Raw genomic sequence first — 26,937 nt, 5'->3', positions numbered from 1 at the left:
CGGTATATATATACAAAATGTATAAACAGTATATACATCTATACAGTTCTGAGGTTAGTGTAGTAATATGGAAATTAGGAGTATATGTAATGTAATTAGATAAAGCATCTAAATATATTTGATTTTAAATCACTACACCAGTGGTTCTCAAACTTTTTTTTGTCATCCCCCACTTTGGACAAGGGGGAGTTTTCAAGCCCCACCTGCCCCCATCGCCCCAACAGAACGCTAATGCCAAGCTTAACATTTTCAAATTTATTGAACATCAAGTAACATCAAGTTGTATACATTCAAACTCAATAACATAAAATAACAGTAAGTTCAATAATAAATAAAATAACTGTGCAGCTGTGGTATAACTTGCATCAAGTTCAATAATAAATAAAATAACTTGCATCAAGTTCAATGATAAATCAAATAAAAGGGTTATAACTTGCATCAAGTTCAATAACAAATCAAATAAAAGGGTTATAACTTGCATCAAGTTCAATAATAAATCAAATAACTTGCATCAAGTTCAATAATAAATCAAATAAAAGTGCCACTTTGCAATCTTTGCAAAAAAAAAAAAGAGGAGCTATGCATTTGGCAAGACAGGGCAAGTGACATCACTTTTGCCCCGGGAGAGCCACCTTGCTTCACTGTGAAACAGCATGGCTGTATGACCAGCTCCCATTTCCTCACACAGTGCAGAGAACAGTCGTGCTTTCTGTGGTCGTGTTTTGATCAAATTTTTTGCGCTCACAGCATCTGTTAAAACCTCATTGAGTTCGGGGCTGAGCTGCCTTGACGCGAGTGCTTCTCGATGAATGCAGCCCGTTTCTCGACCCTGCCATGGTCTGTGCGCCATCAGAGCAAAAGCCCACACAGTTTTCCCATTTAAGGTCGTGTTCTTTGAGGAAACTGTCCATTATCTTGAACAGCTCATCAGCAGTGGCTCTATTTTTGATGTATTTGCAAAACAGCAAATCCTCGCACAGTGACTCGCCATTCACAAAGCGGACGTATGCGATGAACAGGCAGTCTTTATTGCTGTCAGTAACTTCGTCCACTTGTAAAGCAAAACGACTTTCTTTTAATTTGTCTACGAGTTGTTCCTCAAGATCACTTGCAATGTCGCATATACGTCTCGCAACTGTGTCGTTTGACAGTGGGACAGCTTTTCATTTTGCTGCGCTTGTCTCGTCAAGCATGACTGACACCATGTCTATTGCAGCAGGGAGAATGAGCTGCTCGGCAATTGTGTGTGGTGTCATGTACTGTTTTGTCATGTCCGAGCCACCGTAGCATGTGTTCAGTGTGTGACGTCACGGGAGGGAGGGAGGGAGAGTTTGGACTCTCGAAGTTGTTAATAAACGGGAGCGATCCGAGGCATTGAGTTGAAACGTGTTGCCTGATTATTATTAAATTAAGACACCTAAATAAGCACATAGGTGAAACCGAGGACATAACATGTGGGTTTTTGCATTGTGCAATTCTGTATGCAACTCTATATGAAGCCATTTGAGCGTTACTGTTTACTGATGCAGCTTTTACCATGCGCTTCTCCTGTTGACGGTGTTGTACCGAAATCTGTTACCCATCGGAATTTGTAATTCCAGGGGGCGATGTTCCCATGGCGTTTGTTTGATGGTTAAATGGCAAGCCCAAAGAGGAGGAGAAGAAGAACGCTTGGGTAAATGGCGCAAACTATCCTTAATGCTGAAACGTCAGTTGTCAGAATTTCAGCATTAATAAATTACACATATTCTGGAAATCAATGACTTGCTTTCATTATAGTATGAGTCCATTGTATCGCGTAAATGGCGTCAACTATCCTTAATGCTGAAACGTCAGTTGTCAGAATGTCAGCATTAATAAATTACACATATTCTAGAAATCAATGACTTACTTTCATTATAGTATGAGTCCATTGTATCAGCTGTTGATTCTCTCTCACACACATACATTTTCCAATATAGATAAGGCTATACATGCACATGCGGTTGTTCTGTTTGTTATGGCTGTATGTTCCCTATTCTTAAGCCAGGAACCTCAACTACCATTCCCTGCCCTTTTTACACCCCCCTCCCTTCATCTCCATTCACTTTTTCTCATTTGGATCCCCAGAATCAGGACGCACTAGGGTTACATTTTCCGATAAACTGTGACTTGGCCGTCAGATTTCGAGACCTTACTGTATGTTCCCTATTCTTAAGCCAGGAACCTCATTACCATTTCCTGCCCTTTTTACACCCCCCCCCCTCCCTTCATCTCCATTCACTTTTTCTCATTTGGACCCCCAGAATCAGGACGCACTAGGGTTACATTTTCCGATAAGCTGTGACTTAGCCGTCAGATTTTGAGACCTTACTGTATGTTCCCTATTCTTAAGCCGGGCACCTCAATTACCATTTCCTGCCCTTTTTACACCCCCCCCTCCCTTCATCTCCATTCACTTTTTCTCTTTTGGACCCCCAGAATCAGGACGCACTAGGGTTATATTTTCCGATAAACTGTGACTTGACCGTCAGATTTCAAGACTTCACTGCATCTTTCAGCATTTATAATACAGATTTTTATCAAAATACATATACTCTAACCATCAAACTAAACTAAGCAGAAACAGAGCTAAACAGAAACCATTTTTCTTTACAATAAATTTTGGAATTCAAATGCAACATACAATCATAACTTATTTTCTAATACAGAAATTAACATGGTATGTTCCTGGCATGCATCACAACTATATCCCTCCTCTTTGGGGTTTCCCACACACAAGCTGTGGTACCATCGCCCGCACCGCTCGCACTGGATCTGAAATGAATGCATTTGGTCAAGTGTATCAGTTCAATGTAAATCAATATGTAAATTGATTAAATAAATTATATTTATTGATATAAATCAATATCAGTATATCAATATCAATTGGCTTCTTTCAGTGGCTGATGTTAAACAAATGTGGCAAGGGAAAATATTGTTTGTTTTCTTATCAAGATATCTTACCCAGTCAGTGGTATCACTTTTGGGGCTCCCACCGATCTCCTCCTCTCCGCAACAGTGGCAGAGCTCACTGAGATCGTCTGCAAGAGATTTTCACTAAGAAAACCTGATTTTCTTTGTGACGTACGAAAGCATGTGACAACACAGCACGCAGATTCTTCCATTTGTAACATTGAGGGACACATTGCTAATCCCAGTAGTTTCATTGGAAATTTGTTTTAAAAGTACACACCAGTTTCCTTGAGGAGCGTTTTTGCAACATCCATCCGATATGCCTCCACCGCCTGGTCAGAATTATCGAAAATGGGTGCCTCCTCTGCCAACACCTTTTCAGCATACTAGGATTGAGTGATTGACAAAGTGATGGTGAATTAATACAAGCTCAATTAGTCTGAAAAAATGTATGCCCCTCAATATATATTCTATCTTGTCCCTTATTGATATTTAATAAAGCTTTGTGGAAATGCACGTAAAATCCATTGCAATTGTTTGTCAGATATAGATGATGTATTAAGTAATCATTCAAGCAAATGTGAAATGAACTTACTTTCAATACAAATATCCCACAGGAGGTACTGTCTTTTTGTAGACTGTGAGACTGTCACTTCTTCTGCTGTTTTAGATTTTAGGGCATATGCCTGTGCCCATCTGGTGCAGTAATCTACCATCACACAAATGTATTGGTTGCCTCTCTTGGTCTTCACCAGCCTGCCTATGAGGTCCATTCCGACCAGCTCAAAGGGGCATTTGGTCTTGAAGATAAGAGTGGAGAACAATGTTAGCGTGGAGTAAACACACAAAAACTCACACAAACACAGGGAGAATTATAGCTGCTGTGAGGCAATGGTTTGGGGACATGAAAATGTAGGCAACATTTGCATATTCTTCACAACTAGTTTGACTTTGGTAGTCTCAAATGATTGACCTATAAACAGCGAGGCCTTATCCCTGCCAGAGTTTGAATAGGGCCACCTTTTCATGGGAGATTGCAGTGCTAGCCACTCCACCTCTTGCCAAGGATACATGCTGCGTAACTAAAATACAAAAGGTGAAGTTCACCTTGATTGGCTTGTACTTGTCAGGCTTGCCCCTGACAGTTTGGTTGTGTTTTAGTTTTTCCTCTGTGTGTAGTATTTCCTGTCAGCGCTCTTGTTTTGGTTCTGTTTCCTGTTTGTCTCCCTGAGTGCTGTGTCCCCTCAGCTGTGGCTGATTGGCACCTGGCCACACCTGGTGTCAATCAGCCAGCTGCCATTTAAACCTGCCTTCCCCTCCAGTCACTGCTGGATTATTGTCGTTCCGACCTGTCGTGTCAATATCAGTGTAGCTGTATGCGGTAAGCTATATTTTGTATGTATTTTTGTTCCTAGTCCCTGTTCACTGTTTCCAGTTTGTCCATTCCTAATTCCTGGTTGGTGTCTTTTCTTTATTCTTTATTTTTTGAACATTAAATAATGTTTTCCCGCACAATGCCTGCCGCCTTCTCTGCATCTTGGGGTTCGTCACCTACACAGCCTGACAGTACTCTGTGCCTGCCTTTAGATCAACCCTGCCCTTCTGTTGACAGGACGTGCATTCAGACACCTGAGTATAGAAAACATTGATCAATACAAAATAATTAACGGCTTAAAAGTTATGTCAGTATGGGTATGTGCAGAGTATGTTATTTAATTGTTTGACAAAGGGGAATGGGGTATAAAGGCCAAAATGGTAAAGACTCATTGATATATACTTGGGAATCAAATTGTTTATTTCAGCAATGAAGGCCAAAATATCTGAATTCTTTGACATTCAGAATTTTTTTTAAATTGCTCTATTATTTTTAATGTTTTTATGACGAGCCAGCAGACGGTCCTTCAAAGTGGACAGTCATAAGTGCCCTTCATAAATAAAATGATGGACTGTATTCCATTTATTTCTGACAAGGCAGCACCTTTCGGTAAGTCAGGCAAGACATGTTGTAAAGGCAAAAATGAGGAAAAACCAAATCTTACCCATTTTTCAATGTCACACGACATGGAGGCCCAGTAACATCTCTTGGAAATTGCATCCCTTGTTTTGATCTGGCCACAATGTGCGCCAATGTCACTTGAGTGGAACTCTCTAAATATGGCATCTGCTTCAGCTGCCCCACACACCACTTTAACTTATAGCTCTTTGGCTGATCCTTTGTGGCGGAGGTAATATAGCTTGCCATCTATGACAAATCAAAGCATTAATTGAAAGCTTATTTCTTACAATGAAAAGTAATACAGTGAAATACAAATATCTCTGATTTGAAATCCAGAGATTGCAGCAATGGTATTTGTTTATTGTAAAAATGTCAATGCTTTACTTGCTGTGCTCACACCTAACAAAGTGAGCGGCCTGATTCAATACAAATTAAATGCAAAACTCACAAATGGCGTGGGGGCAGTGTATATTCATTCATGAAGGATCTATGTATATTAAGATTTACTCTTAGACTATTAAATTAATAAAATGAAAACATGGCTCCGAGACCGTTTATTTATTTATCAAAAAAACAATACACATGAGTAAATCCGCGACAAAAAATATCTTATCCATCACACAATCAACTCAGAGGATATGGGCACGGCCTCAAAGGGTCAATATCCAATGAGGCAGAGAACTGCCATCAACCCAAAATATACAGAAAGGGTTTATTGGAACAAAAAAAGCAAATTAACATTACTTTCACTTTTTCTTCAATTTTCCATGGATTTAGGTTAAAAGGTGTACAATTTCAGACACCATTTATGCACCTGAGTAAAGTTGCGCCGCATTCTCGTGCTAGGTGAGAGTCCATCTTAAGTATGAAAATCTACAAACACTGAACACTGTTGCCCTCTGTGTTTTAAAATTTTGATTTCTATTTACTGTTTTAATTGGTTTCACCCTTAAAATCGTTTTTAATCATTTTTATTTTATATTGTTTTTATATTGGTTTTATATGTATTTATTTTTATTTTTTGTTTTTTATTCAGTCATTGTTGGAGCTCAGGATAGTATTTGAATGTTGTTTTTAATATTGTTGTGCAGCACTTTGGAAACATTTTGTTGTTTAAATGTGCTATATGAATAAAGTGGATTGGATTGGATTGGATTAAATTATGCTGTAGTATAATGTAAAACTGTAAATTTAGAAAGGGAATGCTTTGTTTTTCTTTAAATACATTAACACCATCACATTTTGTTATAATAATACTAAGTCGTTGAACCTCTTGAGGCAATTTGGCATTTGTTGGGGTAGTCATCAAGTGCGATGCTAGGTACCATAACTTGCCTTCCACAATGTAGTTTGCCGCTTTTCTTTTCAGGTTGAAGCGCTCGTATTTTTTGGAATTTGGTGGTACTTTTCCTTCGGTAAGGTATTCCACCGATTCTCTATAGGTGCTTGATTCCATGATTTAGATTGGAGTCAAAATCCGCTAATAAATTGGAAGGTGGGCTTCAAACTGGATAAAGCCAAATGTTTCAAGTACCTTGGTATGGCGCTACCTCCTGTTAATAGTGTGAAATGCCATAAGCTTACGCCTAGTTGGCTGGGCAAAACGCCGACGGGCTTATCGGAAAATGTAACCCTAGTGCGTCCTGATTCTGGGGGTCCAAATGAGAAAAAGTGTATGGAGATGAAGGGAGGGGGTGTGTAAAAAGGGCAGGAAATTGTAATTTAGGTGCCTGGCTTAAGAATAGGGAACATACAGCCATAACAAACAGAACAACCGCATGTGCATGTTTAGCCTTATCTATATTGGAAAATGTATGTGTGTGAGAGAGAATCAACAGCTGATACAATGGACTCATACTATAATTAAAGCAAGTCATTGATTTCCAGAATATGTGTAATTTGTTAATGCTGAAATTCTGACAACTGACCTTTCAGCATTAAGGATAGTTTACGCCATTTACGCAAGCGTTCGGGCGGAAGGCGGAGTACACCCTGGACAAGTCGCCACCTCATCACAGGGCCAACACGGATAGACAGACAACATTCACACTCACATTCACACACTAGGGCCATTTTTAGTGTTGCTAATCAACCTATCACAGGTGCATGTCTTTGGAGGTGGGAGGAAGCCGGAGTACCCGGAGGGAATCCACGCAGTCACGGGGAGAACATGCAAACTCCACACAGAAAGACCCCGAGCCCTAACCCCTCTTCCACTATGATCCCCGCTCCATCAGTTGTGGGGTCCTTGGCATGGAAACAGTGTAGACCTTTGCCTTATACAATATTGTGCGACTTGAAAAAAACCCAATAATAATGTTATAAGTTTTTGCAGGTCTTTCATGTTTTTCTGTAGAAAGTCTCTTTCTTTTTTTTTGTCCAGCTTCTCAGGCAAATCATATAGTTGATGTAGATGCCCATGTCGGCTGTTCAGATTTACTTTACAAAAGAGAAGTGTAGGATACTTCTCTTGTTGCCTTATTTGTATTTGACTTTATTAAATGTATTTATATTATCATTTAGTGCAGCCGGGCCGGAGCAGGAGGGGATAGAAAGAGAAAAAAAAAGAAGACAGAGGGGGAAATTGTGGGGACAAGAGGGGGATTAGACAGAGAGACAAAAACAACAACAGCAAACAACAACAACAACAACAATAGAGCAACATCAGCAAATATGACATGTACAAATATGATGGTAAAAGTAATAGCAAATAAGCAGTTAGCGAAAAATAAAAAATAATACAGAAATGACAATGAGCATTATTACACTACAAATGGATCAATACAAATACCGATAGAAATAGCGCTATTGATAATGAACAATACCAATAATTTACCTTTATTATCAACAATACAGTTGTTTAAATGCAACAATACATATACGTAATGATAACTTGAGATACGAAAGAATGCAGAAAAATGGAGGGGGAGAAAGAGAAGCAACCCACATTAACCTTGTAGATTGTTATAGTCACAATAGGTTAAGCTTTGTCAGTGTGCCATGTGTTACACCCAGTTTACCCTAGGGCAACAACGTTAATATATGTTTGATGAAACGTGATTATGTGCATGAGTGTAAGTATGCATTTGTACTTGTATATGTACAGAATGTGTATATGTGTTTGTACAATGAATGTATATGTACAGAATGTGTATATGTGTTTGTACAGTGAATGTATATGTACAGTATGTGTATGTGTATGTTTGTATATTGAATGTGCGTGTGGATGTACGAACATTAGGTAGGTAAATATGTACTGTATTTGTGTATGTATGTGGGAGCGTAGGTACCTATGTACGTATGTGAGCATATGTGAATTTGCATGTACAATACATTCGACTCCCAGAGTGCGTGGGAGCCAGAGCACGGCCCCATCACCCCCGAGAGCCCAACCCACAAACAGGAGGCGTGGTGCCCAGGGAACCAGGGACCACCGCCCCCACGCAGCCAAGCCGGCCAGCGACAGGAACCCCAGAGCCCGACCCACCGTACCGCCCACAAGGGCCAGCAGCAGGCCGCAGACAGACGCACCCGGCAGAGGACAGGGCACGAGAAAAGCAGGGGACAGCCAGACCCCAAGCCAGCGAGAGACCACACCCCACACGGGCAGAAAGGCGAGACGACCCGCCCGAGGGACCCAGAGACTCCCCGCAACCGGACGGGAAGACCGCCCCCGCCCCACCGGCAACCGGGCCCCCACGAGCCCACCCCCCACCCCCGGAGAGCGCGGCGAGGCCAGCCCCCGGCCACCCCACCCAAACCGGCCGCCGCAGGACCACCCAGGCACAGGGCCACGGGAACCACCCACCCCACCCGCAGGGACCCCAACGATGGAGATGGAACAACCAGCAACCGCCCCGCCGAGCCCCCCCCCTGAGGGAGGGGAAAAATTAAAAAATAATATTAATAAAATATATTAAAAAATAAATAAATAAATAAATTAATTAATTAATTAATTTAAAAAAAAAGAATTAAAAGAAGATCACAGACATGCTGACAAACAAGGTCACTACCCCAGCAACTGGCCGACTCGCAGCACCTCGGAATACCTTGCAGCACCAAGCTACCACAATAGACGCAGGGACTAGGCCCAACAGGCCCCAACCAAGACGGGCACCCGGAAGGGATGGACAGCGGGACCCAGGAGCTCCAGACACGCAGTTCGGATGCAGTAGCCTGAGGCGTCGACCCCCGTCTGACAGGCAGGCCCAGAGCGTACCCCCAGAAATATACATACATACATACATACATATATACATACACATACACACATACACGTATACATACCCACACATACACATATATACATATACATACACATATGTACACATACACATATATAAACATACATACATACACACACATATACATACATATACACAGTTTGTCAGCCCCGACAGCCATCACGCGCGCGCGCTGCCACCAGTCACAACATCAGCCACACCCCTGCACCAGACCCAGCAGCCACGGGCGCCCACACCACAAACAAACGGCAGCAGAAACAGCAGCCGCAATAACCCCAGACAGCCAGCACCAGCCAATCAAATCAAAGCGATCAAAAAAAAACTGCGACCAGCAACCACACGCCACCAGGGCCACGGAGACCAGCCGGCGCCAGCCCGCCGGTCAGCCCGAACGCCAACACGCAAATAAGAGACACCAACAACCCCCCCAACCAAAAGGCCCCCCACCCCAACCCAAACCCGCACAAACACACCACCGCCCAAACAACCGAGACACAGCATCCAGACCAGACACGGGGGCTGCGCCGCCACCACACCAAGTCACCAACAGAGACCCCACAGCGCAAGGTCGGGCCACACGGGCACGGACCCCACCCAACAGGAAGTGAGACCCGCGCGACGCCACACACAAATAAATAATAAGATTAAAAAAAAATAAAAAAATAAAATAAAATAAAAAATAAAATTTAAAAAATAAAATAAAATAAAAATAAGTAAATAATAAAAATAAAAATAATAAATACATTAAAAATAAAAAAATATATATAACAATAATAAATGAATAAAAGCCTGGCAGGCCACCAGACCGCAGTCCCCGCCGGCCGACGAGGCAATGAGGGGTGCGCCGAACCCCAAACCCCCCATGCATGTGTACAAGGCCCCCAGAGTGTCTACTGTGTAGTTAAAATTAGGAGGTCAGCCGTTACAGCCGACCTCCAGTCCCTATTGATGTGTGTACTGTAGCGTGAGTGAGATATGTATGCTTGTGGGAACTAATAATGCGATTAAAATTGGGGGACATCAAGTTCATGGTGGGTCCCAACCAAACCAAGCCCCCCAAATCCTAAGTGTCTAATATGCAGCTAAGATTGAGGGATGGACGAGCAGGGGACAAGACAGGAGGACTGGAGCCCCATTGGAGGCATCCTCAACCCCCCGCCATGCCTCCCCGCAGGACAATCCCCAAAGTCCTATATATGTGTGACTGTGTGCGCTATAAGTAGGAGGAGTAGAGGGCCCGGACATCCCCCCAGTCCACGCGGCCGACAACCAGGAACTACGGCCAGGAGGCCGCCACCCCCCGCCACAGCCCGTGACCCACACCAGACCACTTTAACGTGACGCCACGCGAGCCCCTCCCCCCGCCAAACAAAGCCATCCCCCGCCCGCCCCAACCCAACCCTGCAGAGCCCATACCGGCAACCAAACGCAGAAAAACCGCACAGCCCCCACGCCCAATGCAAACACCGCATCCCGGCCATCCACACAGCAACGTGCCCATACGAGTCCCGGCCAGGGGAAGGAGCCCCCCCAACGGGAGAAGAAGCCAATGCATCCCGTCAGCCCGCCAGCCCCCAAACCAGCCGGCAAGCCAACGCCAGCCAGCCCCACAACCCCACAAGCGCACAGACACCAGCCACAGTCCCCCAACCACACCAACCCAACACAGCGATGCCAACCGCTGGTATCACCGCAGCAACCATCACCACCACCGCCCGTCCGCAGCGTAAACACCCGCGGCCGCCGAAACCAAAACCAAAAAAACGACCGACCCCGTAAACCACAACAACGCACACCCCCGGCTACCACCGAGGCCACCAACCCACCTACCCCAACTCATCCACAGCCAGGCCAATTGAGCCAACGGACATCCACACCCATGCACACACCTACACATTCATATACACATACATACACACATACATATATGCATATACATATACATACACATACACACATATACACACGCATGCATATACATATAAACATACACATCCACACATATATACACATTAATACACCCACACACATATACATAAGCCCACATATACACAAACACATACATACACAACACACACAAAAAAAATAAAAATAAAAATAAATAAATAAAATAAATAAATAAATAAATAAAAAAAATAAAAAAGAAAAAAAATAGAAAGAAAAGAAAAAAAGAAAAAGAAAATAAAAATAAACCCTTTAAATAAAATAAAATTAATAAAAATAAACAAGAGGCCTGGTCGCCAACAGTGCCCAACGCCACCAAACCCCGCAGCCCCTCCCGCACGTCCAGGCCCCCCCCGCCCACCACCCACCAGGCATCCCATCCGGCAAAAAGCCATAAGGGCCCAGCCCTGCGCCCACAGCCGGCATGCCACGGCACCTCAGCAGACCCGGCGCCGCGATCAGCAATGCACACCGGGGCAGCGACACATACATATGTACCTACATACATACACACAGATTTCACCATACATATATACAAACGTACACACACCCACATACACGCGTACCCATATATAATTTAACAGAATAAGTTAAAGTCTCTTTCTTAATGTTGGATTTTCATTTCCACACCACATAGCCCCAAAACTTGGACAGCGCAACAATATTTACTTTGATGTAAATTCTAAACGTTCTCCTTTTGTGCTGACGAGCAAAATACTTTACAGTATCCACATAGCATCGCTTGAGTTCTTGTTTTTCTTTTGGACTAAGACAGCGAATCGTGTGATTTACAGGTGAGCTACAAAATTAGATTACTTGTGTGTTTTTCTCTATTTGGTGGTACCTTGAGGCCACCAGTAATGTGAGATACAATCGGTCACTCCAGAGAACTCACAAGAAACTTTCCTCACTCACTGTACATATTCTCAACAAGTCAACACTAAAGAGACTACAGACGGTACAAAATGTAGCTGCCACACTTTTGACCGGTGCACCCAGAACAGCCCATATTACCCCCATTTTAGCCAGTCTTCATTGGCTTCATGTCAAATTCCACACAGAGTCCTAAATTTCCGTGCGTTGCATGGTGGGGCCCCTCAGTTCCTCACTGACTTGTTATGCCCCTACACTTCAGGGCGTAGCCTCCGGTCTTCAGGCAAGGGTATCCAAAAGATCCCCAAAAAACATTTAAAAACCCGTGGAGACCTGACATTCCAGGCTATAGCTCCTAGACTCTGGAACAACTTACACCAGTCCCTCTGTGATCTTGACTGTGTTGCCACTTTTAAGAAACATTTGAAGGCTTTTCTTTTTAGTAAAACTTTTAGTTACTAAACCTTTTAACGATCATTTTTAATCCACTTGTTATCCTTGTTATGGTGTTGCCCCTGTTATAGTTGAATTGTTGTTTTGATTAACCTATGTTTTGTACAGCGCTTTGTGATTTCATCTGTGAAAAGTGCTATGTACTTACTTACTTACTATTAAATAGAGTTTTGTGTTAACATTGTTGGGTGTATGCAACTGATTAATTTGATTTAATTTAGATTGTTTCCTTTGGGAACATTTTGTTCGTTTTGAATATGATTTGTTTTTCAACATCCCCTTCGAAAATGAATTATGACTTATCAAGCTACCACTGCACCTCAAAGTTACACTTCACTGTAACTACATTTTGTTGGATGATTCACATTGTGGATCCACAGCCCAACATTTGCAGTAAGTACAAACCCCGTTTCCATATGAGTTGGGAAATTGTGTTAGAAGTAAATATAAACGGAATACAATGATTTGCAAATCATTTTCAACCCATATTCAGTTGAATATGCTACAAAGACAACATATTTGATGTTCAAACTGATTTTTGCAAATAATCATTAACTTTAGAATTTGATCCCAGCAACACGTGACAAAGAAGTTGGGAAAGGTGGCAATAAATACTGATAAAGTTGAGGAATGCTCATCAAACACTTATTTGTAACATCCCACAGGTGAACAGGCAAATTGGGAACAGGTGGGTGCCATGATTGGGTATAAAAGTAGATTCCATGAAATGCTCAGTCATTCACAAACAAAGATGGGGCGAGGGTCACCACTTTGTCAACAAATGCATGAGCAAATTATTGAACAGTTTAAGAAAAGCCTTTCTCAACCAGCTATTGCAATGAATTTATGGATTTCACCATCTGCGGTCCGTAATATCATCAAAGGGTTCAGAGAATCTGAAGAAATCACTGCACGTAAGCAGCTAAGCCTGTGACCTTCGATCCCTCAGGCTGTACTGCATCAACAAGCGACATCAGTGTGTAAAGAATATCACCACATGGGCTCAGGAACACTTCAGAAACCCACTGTGAATAACTACAGTTGTTCGCTACATCTGTAAGTGCAAGTTAAAACTCTCCTATGCAAGGCGAAAACCGTTTATCAACAACACCCAGAAACGCCGTCGACTTCGCTGGGCCTGAGCGCATCTAAGATGAACTGATACAATGTGGAAAAGTGTTCTGTGGTCTGACGAATCCACATTTCAAATTGTTTTTGGAAACTGTGGACGTTGTGTCCTCCGGAAACAAAGAGGAAAAAAAACATCTGGATTGTTATAGGCGCAAAGTTGAAAAGCCAGCATCTGTGATGGTATGGGGGTGTATTAGTGCCCAAGACATGGGTAACTTACACATCTGTGAAGGCGCCATTAATGCTGAAAGGTACATACAGGTTTTGGAGAAATGGTAACGTTGCCATCCAAGCAACGTTACCATGGACGCCCCTGCTTATTTCAGCAAGACAATGCCAAGCCACGAGTTACATCAACGTGGCTTCATAGTAAAAGAGTGCGGGTACTAGACTGGCCTGCCTGTAGTCCAGACCTGTCTCCCATTGAAAATGTGTGGCGCATTGTGAAGCCTAAAATACCACAACGGAGACCCCCGGACTGTTGAACAACTTAAGCTGTACATCAAGCAAGAATGGGAAATAATTCCACCTGAGAAGCTTAAAAATGTGTCTCCTCAGTTCCCAAACGTTTACTGAGTGTTTTTAAAAGGAAATGCCATGTAACACAGTGATGAACATGCCCTTTCCCAACTACTTTGGCACGTGTTGCATCCATAAAATTCTAAGTTAACTATTATTTGCAAAAAAATAAAATAAAGTTTATGAGTTTGAACATCAAATATCTTGTCTTTGTAGTGCTTTCAATTGAATATGGGTTGAAAATGATTTGCAAATCATTGCATTCCGTTTATATTTACATCTAACACAATTTCCCAACTCATATGGAAACGGGGTTTGTATGATACTATCATTCAAAATCTCAGACGAGTGATTCCAGCAACATTAGTCAGTTCCAAAAAGCCAAATGGTAAAGATGGAGGTGTATCTAATAAAATGGCCAGTGACATTAGTAGTCATGTTGTCTCTCCTCCTGAGAGATGTTAAACTTTGCTCAATCGCTATCTTTAGCACTATATATATGTATATTTTGTACAACAATTCTTCTCAACAAAAAGAGAAGAAATGTAACTTTAGGAAATATTCAATGTTAAACATTTGTATGCTCATATACAGTGTTGGGTTAGTTACTGAAAACCAGTAACTAGTTACAGTTACTAGTTACTTTATTTCAAAAGTAACTCAGTTACTAACTCAGTTACTTACACCAAAAAGTAATGCGTTACTGTGAAAAGTAACTATTTAGTTACTTATTTTTTCTCCTTTTTTTAAGGCTCCCATTAATGCCCTTTTAGCCTTCGTTTCAGTACTGTTATTGCACTGGAGAATAATACAATGTGTTGATCAACTTGACATGCATTTGCATCACTGAACTCTGCTAAGCAATGTGGTCTACATACAACACACAAAGACAAAGATATGTTTCAAAGGGCCAATTTATTTCAGGCCACAACAAATTGACAAAACTATTTTAAATAGCTGCAACATAACATACATAAGTAACAAACCGCATAATAACAACATAGCTGTAAAGCTGGCTTCACCCAAGGAAAGCACACATGACATACACAAAGCCTAATCAGGCATTTTTTTTCTCTCAAGGAATTGTGAAATAAAATCATGTATTCAGGAGATCAACACTGTAGTGAAGCCCAGAAGACTACACATTTCCCCAGTTTTAGTTTAGAGAAAATAAAAGATTGGCCTGGCCCACTAGCATCCCTCTTTATGTTTGTGAACTTTATAGTCTATACATTTAGAGTGATGTGATAATCAAACACTCTAGAAGTCTAGAATGAAATAGTATATAAGAGAATTGACAGTGTGTACCTTCAATGATGAGCAGAGGCAGAGTTTGGAGTGTTTTCTTTAGCTCGCTTTCCATGTTTATGTACTCACTGTCCAGGTACTTGGAACATGTTTTCTGTGCCATTTGTTGTTTGATGCCGGTATCATGCTATTTAGCTGCCAGAAAACGGGTGACTCCACTGTAGAAATAGCCTGCATGTCTTCTAGCACATACGCTGCAATGGCTCTATCAATGTTGTCCTGGCTAGCAGTCCCTCCGTTAAAATCCTTAGGTGGAGGTGAAGTGGCATCGGAGTCTGTGTCTCTCTTTACTAGCTTCGTCAAAGCATGTTGCTTATGTAACGTGGCGAAGTTGGGAGAGTGGCCGTGCCAGCAATCTGAGGGTTACTGGTTCAATCCCCACCTTCTACCATCCTAGTCACGTCCGTTGTGTCCTTGAGCAAGACACTTCAACCTTGCTCCTGATGGGTCCTGGTTAGTGCCTTGCATGGCAGCTCCCGCCATCAGTGTGTGAATGTGTGTGTGAATGGGTGAATGTGGAAATAGTGTCAAAGCGCTTTGAGTTCCTGAAAAAGGTAGAAAAGCTATACAAGTATAACCCATTTACATTTATGTAGCTGTTTCAGCAGATTTGAATTGCTGTTTCGGGCAGTATTCCCGGGTGCGGTCACTGTTGCTACTCACTGCTCCCCTCACCTCCCAGGGGGTGATCAAGGGTGATGGGTCAAATGCAGAGAATAATTTCACCACACCTAGTGTGTGTGTGACAATCATTGTGACTTTAACTTTAAGTAGATGGGATCTTTGATCCAAGACACAACTTACATTTAACTAAAATGTTATTTTCTTTGTGCTCGACAAAAGAAAAGTAGTGACAATGTCTCCATGTAACTCGACTTCTGGCTTCGCCATGATGTCTTTTTAGTTGTTATGAGAGTATCGTGTGTGTGTGTGTGTGTGGCCCTTTAAGAAATGACAGCATGTGAGGTGAGTGACGTCAGTGAGTGAGTGGGCGAGAGAGGTGAGGGAGCGCAACAGTGGATGCGTGCAGGTGCTCTAGCTTGGTGGATGGCTGCGTGCAAGACACCAATAAAGTCACAAAATTGCAACAAACCGCCGGCCTCGTCATTCACCCTCGAGTCCGGAGCTGTAAAGACCCACTGCCGGGTAAAGTGAAGGGTGTTAGCCCCGAAGTACATAGGCCCTGGAGGAACGTCTCCCCTGCGCTCCGCTCCTCGGTCGAGGAAAGCACGCCTTTTCTTTTCCTTGTGAGACAGAAGGACGACACTTCTTCTGTTTCTAGCCGATACTACATTAAAAAATAACGTAAAATAACGCAGTAACGCATCATGTAGTAACGGTAACTGAGTTACTGGATATAAAAAAATAACGCGTTAGATTACTAGTTACCGCCGAAACTAACGGCGTTACAGTAACGCGTTACTTAGTAACGCGTTAGTCCCAACACTGCTCATATAACACTTACAACCTTTCAGCATATCAGTATGTGGAGTTAAATTATCATCATTATTATAAGCAAAAAAGTTAAACAACGTACTGATGTTTAAGAAACTGATCTACTCAAAGTGTTTCCAAAGTACAAAGAAGAAGAGTCCCGATAAAATATTAAACAACCCTATAAACCTCATTATGTGAATCACAACTTAATTATTTATTGACGAGCAACTTTTTAAAATTTCCTCTTTGTTTGTCTGTTTTTGTTACAAATTGAGCACAGAAAGTAAACAAAAAAATGTGTTAGAAATTGCTATGAAACGAAAAGGATTAAATAAACTCTGTTTTTTCCTACTCTTCGGAGATGTTGTAGTGAGAAACTGGAAATATGTGATGCACTATTGAAAGTAGGCAGCAGGGTGGAACAGGGGTTAGTGCATGTGCCTCACAATACGAAGGTCCTGGTACTCCAGCTTCCTCCCACCTCCAAAGACATGCACCTGGGGATAGGTTGATTGGCAACACTAAAATTGGTCCTAGTGTGTGAATGTGAGTGAATGTTGTCTGTCTATCTGTGTTGGCCCTGTGACGAGGTGGCGACTTGTCCAGGGTGTACCCCGCCTATCGCCCGAATGCAGCTGAGTTAGGTTCCAGCACTCCCCGCAACCCCGAAAGGGACAAGTGGTAGAAAATGGACGGGTGGACTATTGAAAGTTAGCGCCCTCTAGGCATCCGTGTAAAGGTTGCAAACTGCCCCTTTAAGTAGAACCACCAAGACATTAATGACATTTCACTACCAAACATCTATATTGTTTCCATCAGGAGTGTATAGCCATAGTAAATGTCACTGCACATTGTTGTCCACACCCAATGATTGAACAACTAATATCAGTTTTATTTTGGTCACCCTTCAGTTTAAAGGGCTTGCATGCATCCTCATGAAAGTGCATGTCTAAGTGTACTTTTTCCTATGAGTAAACATGTAAATGTTTGCTGGCACAATTTAAACATAAAATTGACTTGTGTCAGTTGCAGGTAAAGTGTCTGTGTGTGGTTATGTTTCTGAGCTTCCCGCTATCCATGGCGGCGGTCCCTGGAACATGCAGACACTCCATTACTAGGGAGCACCTGCTGACACTCAAACATCTGGTAGGTAATATCAAACAGATGGCGCGAGAAACCCTTTTATTCAACAAGTAGTAAAAGGGTGTTTCTGTTTTTGTGTTGCCTCTATAGATGGATAACCAGTTGAGAAGTGGATGCTCGATAACCTACACATTCATAGAACAGAAAACTTTGGTAAAGTACCTTAATATTTCATACTGTTATGTCAATATTTCAATACCAATTTTATTTAACATCAAAAAATAATGTGCCATAGCAGAGGTCTGCTTGGTTGTATCTCAGTCTTCCGTAGCAGATGTTACGTTCTTCTCCTGTAAACAACAAACTAGTTTGAGATTGAATCTACCTCAGATTGTTACTTCAAAATGTGATTGTCAATCAGTTCCACACAACTGTCCAAAATCTTTACTCTTAATTATTCAATGTTACGCCCATATTACCTACTCAGTGGCCTAGTTGTTAGAGTGTCCGCCCTGAGATCGGTAGGTTGTGAGTTCAAACCCCGGCCGAGTCATACCAAAGACTATAAAAATGGGACCCATTACGTCCCTGCTTGGCACTCAGCATCAAGGGTTGGAATTGGGGGTTAAATCACCAAAAATGATTCCCGGGCGCAGCACCGCTGCTGCCCACTGCTCCCCTCACCTCCCAGGCTGTGATCAAGGGGATGGGTCAAATGCAGAGGACAAATTTCACCACACCTAGTGTGTGTGTGACAATCATTGGGACTTTAACTTTAACTATTAATTAGTCATCATTTTACATTTATATGTTTGTGACCCTTATGCTCTGATTTCCTACAGAGCAAATGTTGCTTTGTGAAAGCTGCTCTACCGTGGATATTGGAGCTCCTTACCACCCACTTCCAATATAACAGAGGCTCGGTCAACTATGGCTATGTTCAGTCCCTGAGAACACTCATCCTCAACATGTACTCCCAGAAATGTGTTCCGCAGATAAACGAGGAGATTGAGGTCTGTGTATCTTGTGACCTATGAGTCTATGTGAAAATGGTGTCACTGCCTAGCACAGGGACATACAATAAATCCTAAAACTGATAAAACACACCCACTGTTCCATGACAGGACAAGCCAGAGAGTTTTGAAGCCGTCTACAAAGGGTCTCCTGCAGGGGCGCTGCAGAGAGCTTCAAAGGTGCTGTCTGTTTATTTGGATCTGGTAAAGACACGTGACGCACCCGTCGACTGGAGTTGCCATCATGAATATTCAAAGATGTTCAGTTCTTCCACGGAGCAACCTACAGAGTCCTCCACACAGCACTGTACAGGTGGGATCAACTGTGTTTTGAGGAGTTCTATAATGACCCTTGGACCCTCAGAGGTTATAGATTGTGTGTAATCTTCTACAGACAGTTATGTTACGAGGTCTGTGAAGGCCTCTCAGAGAAGACCATTGAGAGATCTGTACAAGCTTGGCTTCATCATCACCTTCATCTTTGGAGCACTACTACTCATTTTTTCTCTCTTCTGTTTTATCACACAAAAGGTACCAGCATGTCTGTTTTGCTGATATCCAAATCACATGTTCTTCAATGAAGTTTAAGCATGCATTCCTCACATTTTTTGATCAAGCGGGCCTGGCAGCCTGGTTGTACTTTCTGAGCGGGTAAATTACTCATCGTATTCCATATTAAAGACTATTAGTAATGGCTCATTAAGATGATTTGTACAGTATGAAATATATTTGCTTCTCAAATGACTGATGTTCTTTTATCCTCTGCAAGCATGAAGCATGCAGTTGATGTAAAATTCTGCTTTTAACCCACTCACATGCCATGAACTACAGTAGATAAGAATGAAAGCAGAGAGAGAGGAAGGGTATGGTAATTGGCATACGAACAACACCTAATGACATTCAGCAGTGTTTGTATAAAAATAGAAAAAGCAGAAACATGAGTAAGTTTCCTGTGATCTCGATAATGTTAACATTTTTCTTTAAATTATGCATACGATTGCATTGGATTGTAAACAAATAAACAGTTTAGAAGATTGCTCTGCAGTCTGTTTGGCAACTTGTTGAGTCAGATTAACTGTATTGTATTATTCCCTGGCGAAAAGTCTGTTTTCCCAATCTGTGTTACACGACCATGATACTTATTTTTGAACAACAGGAAGCAACAGGAAATACCTGTGGGATTCACTTTGTTTCTGAAGTCAGTGCAAAATGTAAAGTGCTGCAAATGCCCGTGGTCTGCAGCTGTATTTTATCACACAAAATGCAGGCTACAGAAAGAAAGGCCGCAGCTGGAACCTGTGTGCAGTTCAAGTAAGAAGGTCTTTTAGCCTTAAGTTGTGGCGACCCAGAAGTTAGAATTCATCGGGCTAAGAGTGAGGTATGTTCAAAAAGTATGCTGCAGCCCATTAACACTTCTAAGACTTTTAACCAATAAAGTTAAAATATTGGCAACATGTGCCAGCTTTGCCCTGTAGACAACTAAATATAATATGGTTGTACCCGAGCTCTCCTAAAGGAACAGCATGGAAGCCCAAGCATATGGACCCTTTTAAAATATAAACAGGGCCAAATAAACCATCTTTGAATTATTCTGTTTTCCCACCAGTAGGCTACTGCACAGTTTGTATCACAACAGTATCAAAAGTGCATTGACTCTTCAAACATCAGGTTTATTTTGGCAATGATTTACTTGACACAAACCTGCGACCCACTGGGCATAACAGAACCTTGCTTTGCTTTGTCGATGGGCGACACAATATGAGGAAAGTCGCAAGGCCATGGTTCGGCGTTGACTCCGGGCAGACTCAGCCTGTTTACTGTCAAAACTGTGAACTTGTGGTTGTTTCTAGGATTCAAACCGTGCGTTAGCTTGGAGTGTTTCGGACTTTTGTAATTATTCTAATGAATATTGTACCCCTTGCAACAAAGTCTACATTTTGATGCACCACTGTACCAATGCTATTACATGTGATTCATCACAAAATATACAAATCATACTTGCATTCTGATGTAAGGGAACCCCCCTATTGTATTTCATGACCAGTAATGCTAGACTATGCACAATGCAGCATCTGCTCTATTGGGATGATTTAGTTTATCAGGGTACAATAGAAGGAAAATGAAAGATGAGAAAATATAAAATAAAAATTTAGCTTTTAATGAGAATATAGGGAAAAGGGAGGAGGTGAATTTCCCTCAGGAAGCAAGTTTATTACTCCAGTAGACTTCAGACCTGAAACCAAAAACACTGGTGGGCCTATTCTATTTAAAGTGTCCCAGGGTAGCCAACCAAGTACCAGTAATTGTACCTGAAGATAACAGTTTAAAATGTATTTTATTTGTTTAGGCTAACTTGTAATAATGACAACATTGTCTCTGTCAATCCTGTGATGATGGTCTACGTTTGTACATCAAGGGTTCCAAACTCAATTTACCTGTGGGCCGCTGGAGGTTGAGTCAGGGTGAGACTGGGCCGTATTAAGTATTTACTTCAGAATCCTAGGGACTAAATGTGTTGATTACCTTCTATTGTGATCTGAACAATGGTGATTTATAATTTAGGTTTTATATTTTGTAACTTGAAACTTTAGCTTGCTTATAGGAAGTTGCTCTTTGTGTTGCCCATGTGTTTTTTTTTTGTGCTGTAAAAACAAACACACACAGTTTTTGTAGTTTGTGTTCTTCTTTGTTCAAGGTTCTATCCATCCATTTCTACCGCTTGTCCCTCTGGAGCCTATCTCAGCTGCATTCAGGTGGAAGGCCGGGTGCACCCGAGCCAAGTCGCCACCTCATTGCAGGGCCAACAAAGATAGACAGACAACATTCACACACTAGGGCCAATTTAGTGTTGCCGATCAACCGATCTCCAGCTGCATGTCTTTGGAGGTGAGAGGAAGTACACGGAGTGACCATGACCCACGCAGTCACGGGGAGAACATGCAAACTCCACACAGAAAGACCCCGAGCCCGGGGATCGTACCCAGGACCTTCTTATTGTGAGGCACACAGACACTAAACCTTGTGTCACCATGCTTTAACTAAATATAGGGCCACACAATATGGGCCTACCTGGGAGTTTGAGATCCCTGGTCTATTTAATCTAAAATTATATTTTATCTTTATTTTAAGAGGTTCTCCCCAGGGATTTAGCACCAAATGAATATATATATATATATATATATATATATATATAAATATACCGTATTTTCCGCACCATAAGGCGCCCTGGGTTATAAGCCGCGCCTTCAATGAACGGCATATTTCAAAACTTTGTCCACCTATAAGCCGCCCCGTGTTGTAAGCCGCATCTAACTGCGCTAAAGGAATGTCAAAAAAAGAGTCAAATAGGTCAGTCAAACTTTAATAATATATTAAAACCAGCGTGATGTGGGCGCGCATGGAATCGTATATCAACATGGACGGAGCTGCGTGAAAAAAGCCACCCGGCCTCTTCGCGTAAACTTAAACTTACCTTAACCACTCGCTCATCTTTTCTTCATCCATCCCTTCGAGTTAGCTTTTATGATGACGCCGGCTGGAAAGGTCTCTTTTGGCAAGGTCTTCCTTTTGAATATCACCATGGGTGGAAGTTTCTGGCCATTAGCATGGCAAGCTAGAACCACAGTGAAGGATGACTTCTCATTCCCTGTGGTGCGAATATTCACCGTACGTGCTCCCGTTGTATCCACAGTGCGGTTCACAGGAATATCAAAAGTCAGTGGAACCTCGTCCATGTTGATAATGTTCTCTGGCCGGATCTTTTTTTCAGCTATCTTGTTTTTACAATATGCACGGAAAGTAGCCAGCTTTTCTTGAAAGTCTTTAGGCAGTTGCTGTGAAATAGTAATCCGTGTGCGGATGGAGAGATTGCGTCTTTTCATGAGCCGGATCCCTGTCGCTTAGTAGGAGCCATTTTGTGGTCTTTACAGATGTAAACACACAAAGGAAATGAAACGTATGGTAATATCCGCGCCCTTTTTCTTCTTGTACGCGGGCGGGTGGTTGCTTACAGTAGAAGAAGAAGCGCTTCCTGCTCTATGGGGGCGGGTGCTTACCTTGGCGGTTGCTTGCGTAGAAGAAGAAGCACTTCCTCTTCTACGGGGAAAAAAGATGGCGGCTGTTTACCGTAGTTGCGAGACCGAAACTTTATGAAAATGAATCTTAATATTAATCCATATATAAAGCGCACCGGGTTAAAAGCCGCACTGTCAGCTTTTGAGTAAATTTGTGGTTTTTAGGTGCGGCTAATAGTGCGGAAAATACGGTATATATATATATATATATATATATATATATAATCAGTTGTACTATTTTCGAGACCCCTGCAGCTCACCTCTCACTCTGCACTTACATTTGTACTAACATTTCGGTTCAGACTTGTGTGCAGTGCTTGTGCATTTTTGCCTGCACGTTGAAATAAGCAGACAATGCAGACTTTTCTATTTCTAACCATGTCTGACAACAGCAGCATGTTTACCACTTCCTGATTTTGCCACATTGCTTTGGAAGTAAAATTACAATGAACAATCATAGGGAATCAACACTACAAACAGTGTTTCAATTCTGGGAAGACTCCCCGTTAGATGGATGGTAGAAGCAAAAATATTTTTTCTTTTTAACACGATAAGTTAATTCTTTAATAACTGCTGTGATTTCAAGAAACTGAACAAAAATATTGCTGTTTCCTTATTTGAAGTATAATAAACTTCACAAAGTATTATATATGAACCAATTCCTTTGACCGGCATAGGTGCCCTCAAGCACGCTTCCTAAACTTCTAATGGCTCCCGAGACACTGACAAGCGGTTCACTGCTCCAGTGATATAAACTGCGCTGGCAGGGTCTTAAATCTTAAGAAGGTACACTACTTTGGAAACATCTGTACCAGATCAGACAAAAAACTCACAAAGGCACTCTGTCATCGGTTCTCAAACTTTTTTCACCAAGTACCACCTCAGAAAAAACTCCAAGTACCACAGTAATGATCAACATTAAAATACAGTAGTGTTGTAGGCCTAAGTATTTATTAAACACAAGGCAGAGGTTTTATTTAACAAGTATATTTAATATTTTAGGCCACTGTAACATTACACACATTTTGTACAGTAACACTGGGTTTGAGTATGGAAAAATAAAACACTGTACTTCTTTGGTGTACCACTAGATGAAGCCTGCGTACTACTAGTGGTACAGGTACCACAGTTTGAGAATCCCTGCACTATGTTATAGATAATGACATCTGGATTGTTGATTGATGATGATACAGATGCATGATGTGCACATCAGTAAAGGTTTTCTATGCAGTGGAAATTTGCTCAGTAATCATTCCCTCCGTGTTATCTGGATTCCTATGTATGTAGCGTGACGGCTTCTGGAATGTATATTGTCTGGAAGCTGTTGTATTAAAACAAATTTGTCCTTTTCATTGAAAAACAGAGGACTCACCTCCCTCACAGATCAGGATCCTTTATGATTTCTAGGTAAGAGACCATTGCTCAGTGATTTGAAAGTGTATTTGTCATTTGTCATTCATCCTGATGCATGTTTATCATGTGATTCAAAGGCGGGACCAGCAAGACATAGCGATGGAACTACAGTAATGTGAGTAACAGTATTCAAATTACAGTTTAGTGCAAGAGTACATCTACTCAGTAGTCATACAGCATGCATTAAATGTAACAATGCAGTTTATTCAAATTAAAAAAATAGCATAATCCTAAACCCTTTTCAAGAATTAGTACCAAATTATTGACATCACAGTTTGTCAATCTTGAAGAATTTGCCAGATTTTAAATGTACAATATTTTGCTGCTCAATGTAATCCAGGATAACTCCACAAATTGAGCAATAATTATCTCCATTTAAAGGGCACAAGCCCCAAGGCTGTGTTAATGCACAGGTTTATCTGGGCTGAAGCCCAGGGGCCCCCACCCAATTAGGGCTATGATTAGTGTTCATAGCTGTCAATCACAGACAGCCGCTTTGCACAGACGTGCATGCACCCATTGCAAAGGAGTTGTATTCATGAATACAATTATTTTAATAGATTAATGGATGACATAGTTGCCTTGTTGCTGTGCTGGTGAGTACAATTATGATATATATTTTTTTCAAACTGTGTTTTTGTAAGTTGTAACCCTATCCTTTTGCAAAATGCGCGTGTGCAAAACTCCTCAGCCTCGAGGACCCTCTTAAGCCCTCATGCATGCAAACATATTTTGTTGGTACTAAACTGCCAGTTGAGTCAAATATTTCAGAATGTTCCATGATTCCTAAACACCTGTTGCAAATGTTTTGTGGTCCTGGTTCCATGCAAAGATGCAATACTTACTTTCCGCTAATTATGTGCCTGTTGAAACTGCACAACGTGACCAACTATAGTATTCATTTATGTTGATAAATTTGTAGTTAAATGAATTACAGTATTAATAAATATTATTGGACAATGTGCAAGGAATGTTAAAGGGAAATTTCACTTTTTGGGGAATATGCCAATCAATCACGATCACTAAGTGAGACAAGAACACAAATGTTTTTCTCTTTTTAATGCATTCGAAATTGTTATATCCGGCTTGTACTAGACGGCTAACAATTAGGCTAAGGTGATTAAACTATTGCGCCATAAAGCCCTCTAAAATACATCCAAAAACCGCCTACAATACTCCATTTTCATGCCCTGACCTACATATTAACCAAGTATTAGCGTTGTTACACGAGCTAGCGCAGATAAATTATTTTTAGCGGCACCTTGCCCACAGTGAGGTAGCTTGCTTAGGCTTACCTACAATACAATCCAATAAATATTACATCTTATTATGAATGTGCCATTTACTACATTACATATGTACTTACAACATTTACATATAATGTTGACTGAGGTTTTTGGAGGTTTTATAGAGCACTTTATAGGAAAAATAGCTCAAATCCCCATTAGCTACATTGTTAGCCGCCTAGTACGAGTTGTACATTAGAATTTCGAATGCATTAAAGAGAAACGCATATGTCTTCTTGGCTCACATAGGGATTGTAAATGATAGGCAAAATTCCAAAGAAAAGCAAGAGTTCCCCTTTAAAGAGTTCTTACTCGCACGTTAAATGCATGTCTTTGGCAGATTCTTGTTTTCCAACACCTGAGTACTAAAATCTTGAACGTAATTTATGATGACTGTACACGTTTATCTTTAAATTCTTTGTATTTTCAGCTTTCTCAGACAATACAGCGCAACATTTTTGCAGCAGCTCACAGAGCAGCCGTGAAGATCTATGTTTGAGACACCATGAACAATATTCCATTGCAGTAACTGGCCATGATTTATTTAATCTGAAGCTTCGCTTTGACAGGGAGCAATGATGGACGCTGGTTGAAAAAATGATTCTATGTATATTATGTTTGTGGAGTGTCTATTAAAAACATATTTTAAGTTCACTAAAAATATTTTTACATTACCTATGTATGTTGACTAATGTGTCTCTGTTTATTACCTAATCAACTCTTTGTGTTGTTCAAAAATGTATTTATTCGTTGGAGTTTCTACAATGAGTGTATAATAAAAGTCCCATCTATGTGAAACTGTGTGATTATAATGGTTTCCAGCCGTCAGGCCACCGACGCATTCATGCATCACCAATGGAAGAGCACATCTAATGAGCACCTTATTATATGATTTAGACTTTTTACAACTCATTTCCTTTTCGGCATCACATTTTATGAGTCAAAATCCTTTTCATGCTGGTGTAACACGGGTGGGAAATAAGCCATATTTCCTCTCATGGCATCTCCTCATATTACCTGCGCCGTTTCCACGTTTAATCTCGCGAGTTTAACACACGCGCTCACGTGACCCGCTGCTGCCAATCACGCTCTATAAAATCCAGCATTCCAAGATGCCTGCCAAGTGCGGTGGCTAAACCTGGGGACATATGAAGCCGGTATGTTTTAAAGTTGTTGTTTGCCTGCATATTGTGAAAACAACCGTCCAACATTTTACAACTAATTGTAAAC

The 26,937-nt window shown here is 41.4% G+C and overlaps 1 protein-coding gene across 4 annotated transcripts in view; it reads left to right on the top strand.

The window, feature by feature from the left end:
• The window catches only part of csf1b (colony stimulating factor 1b (macrophage)), a 38,046-nt gene extending 11,558 nt beyond the window's left edge, over positions 1–26,488 (top strand). The window contains exons 1-9 of one of the 4 annotated variants that reach the window (XM_061981732.1): positions 4,171–4,315; positions 17,866–17,985; positions 18,073–18,135; positions 18,765–18,935; positions 19,047–19,248; positions 19,330–19,466; positions 24,372–24,415; positions 24,499–24,536; positions 26,138–26,488. In XM_061981732.1, the coding sequence (XP_061837716.1) occupies positions 17,893–17,985; positions 18,073–18,135; positions 18,765–18,935; positions 19,047–19,248; positions 19,330–19,466; positions 24,372–24,415; positions 24,499–24,535 (747 nt within the window). In that variant the 5' untranslated portion in view covers positions 4,171–4,315; positions 17,866–17,892 and the 3' untranslated portion in view covers position 24,536; positions 26,138–26,488. Of the gene's footprint in view, positions 1–4,170; positions 4,316–17,865; positions 17,986–18,072; positions 18,136–18,764; positions 18,936–19,046; positions 19,249–19,329; positions 19,467–24,371; positions 24,416–24,498; positions 24,537–26,137 lie in introns of those variants that run through there. The other 3 variants (XM_061981740.1, XM_061981723.1, XM_061981749.1) reach the window with 3 other exon arrangements.
• Positions 26,489–26,937: the final 449 nt, after the last annotated feature.

Source organism: Nerophis lumbriciformis, linkage group LG01 (assembly GCF_033978685.3).
Source record: "Nerophis lumbriciformis linkage group LG01, RoL_Nlum_v2.1, whole genome shotgun sequence".
NCBI lineage: Eukaryota > Metazoa > Chordata > Actinopteri > Syngnathiformes > Syngnathidae > Nerophis > Nerophis lumbriciformis.
Note: the sequence above shows the minus strand (reverse complement) of the source record. Positions and strands in the feature narration are given on the sequence as shown.